The sequence below is a fragment of the Echinops telfairi genome, unplaced genomic scaffold, assembly GCF_000313985.2.
Source record: "Echinops telfairi isolate 266 unplaced genomic scaffold, ASM31398v2 ScPeMD7_7469;HRSCAF=8507_1, whole genome shotgun sequence".
NCBI lineage: Eukaryota > Metazoa > Chordata > Mammalia > Afrosoricida > Tenrecidae > Echinops > Echinops telfairi.
In genome coordinates this window covers 111,922,094-111,922,993 of record NW_022111373.1, presented here as the reverse complement: position 1 = coordinate 111,922,993, position 900 = coordinate 111,922,094, and the positions used below count along the sequence as shown (strand labels likewise).

The 900-nt window shown below is 40.3% G+C and overlaps 1 protein-coding gene across 1 annotated transcript; it reads right to left on the bottom strand.

Annotated features, from left to right (window-relative positions):
* Positions 1-294: 294 nt before the first annotated feature.
* Positions 295-577, bottom strand: LOC115873754 (DNA-directed RNA polymerases I, II, and III subunit RPABC4-like). The gene has a single exon (XM_045285252.1). The coding sequence runs from the start codon at positions 514-516 to the stop codon at positions 295-297; it is 222 nt and encodes a 73-aa protein (XP_045141187.1). The 5' UTR covers positions 517-577.
* Positions 578-900: the final 323 nt, after the last annotated feature.

Below are 900 nucleotides of genomic sequence, written 5' to 3'. Positions count from 1 at the left end.
TAGTCCCTACCTGTATCCTGTGTCCTACCGTTTTAAGACAATGGGATGAGAAATGAAAGGTAGGTCAAGACTCTAGTTAGAGAAGTGTTTTTTTTTTTTTTTTGGTTTTTTTTAAGGGGAAAAATATTTTTTTAATTATATTAAACATTTAACACTTCCAAGTCACATTCTCTTTGTAATAAAAATCATCCCGGCCAGGGTCGATTCTGTCTCAAATCAATCTTACAGGGCAGAGCAGAATCACCCTGTGGGTTTGAGACTATAAATCTTGGTGGAGTAGAAAGCTTCATCTTTTCATCTTTCTCCCTTAGAGCAGACTATGTCAGAAATGTGGGGGTGGGGTGGTGGTGGTGGTTGAAATCTTTTAGTCCTTTTCTTGTACATTATTCTGTATCCACATTCTCTGCATCTGATTGGATCCCTGGATTTTATTTCATTTTCTGTGTTACATTCTCCGCCGATATATATCATTGGCTGCTGTTTTGGGGGTTGCATGTCGTCCTCCTGGGGGTCCATTGTTAAATGCCTATGAAGTCAGAGACAGGGCTCGCTCCGCAAGGCCAAACAGCAGCAGCAAACGGGCCGAAGTATTTGCTTTTAAGGCAAAGGTACATTGTTCATCAAATAGGAAGAGCTTTGGCATAATTGTAAGAATAGGGAAAGGAATTTGCATAATGGAAATTAAAGGTAAAGAGTGTGAGGAAAGAAAAGTAGAGGGAGGAGCTGTAAGAGAAGACGAAGGAGGGGGAGGGAGGAAAAGGGGAGAGAAAGAAATATGGAAGGAAGAAAGACAGAAGAGAGTTAAAAAAAAAAGGACTTCTGAGGTGGCAGGAAGAAATGGGTCAAGCATTTTGAATGGATTGATTCTCTGCAATAGCGTTTGGATATAGGTATGGTTGA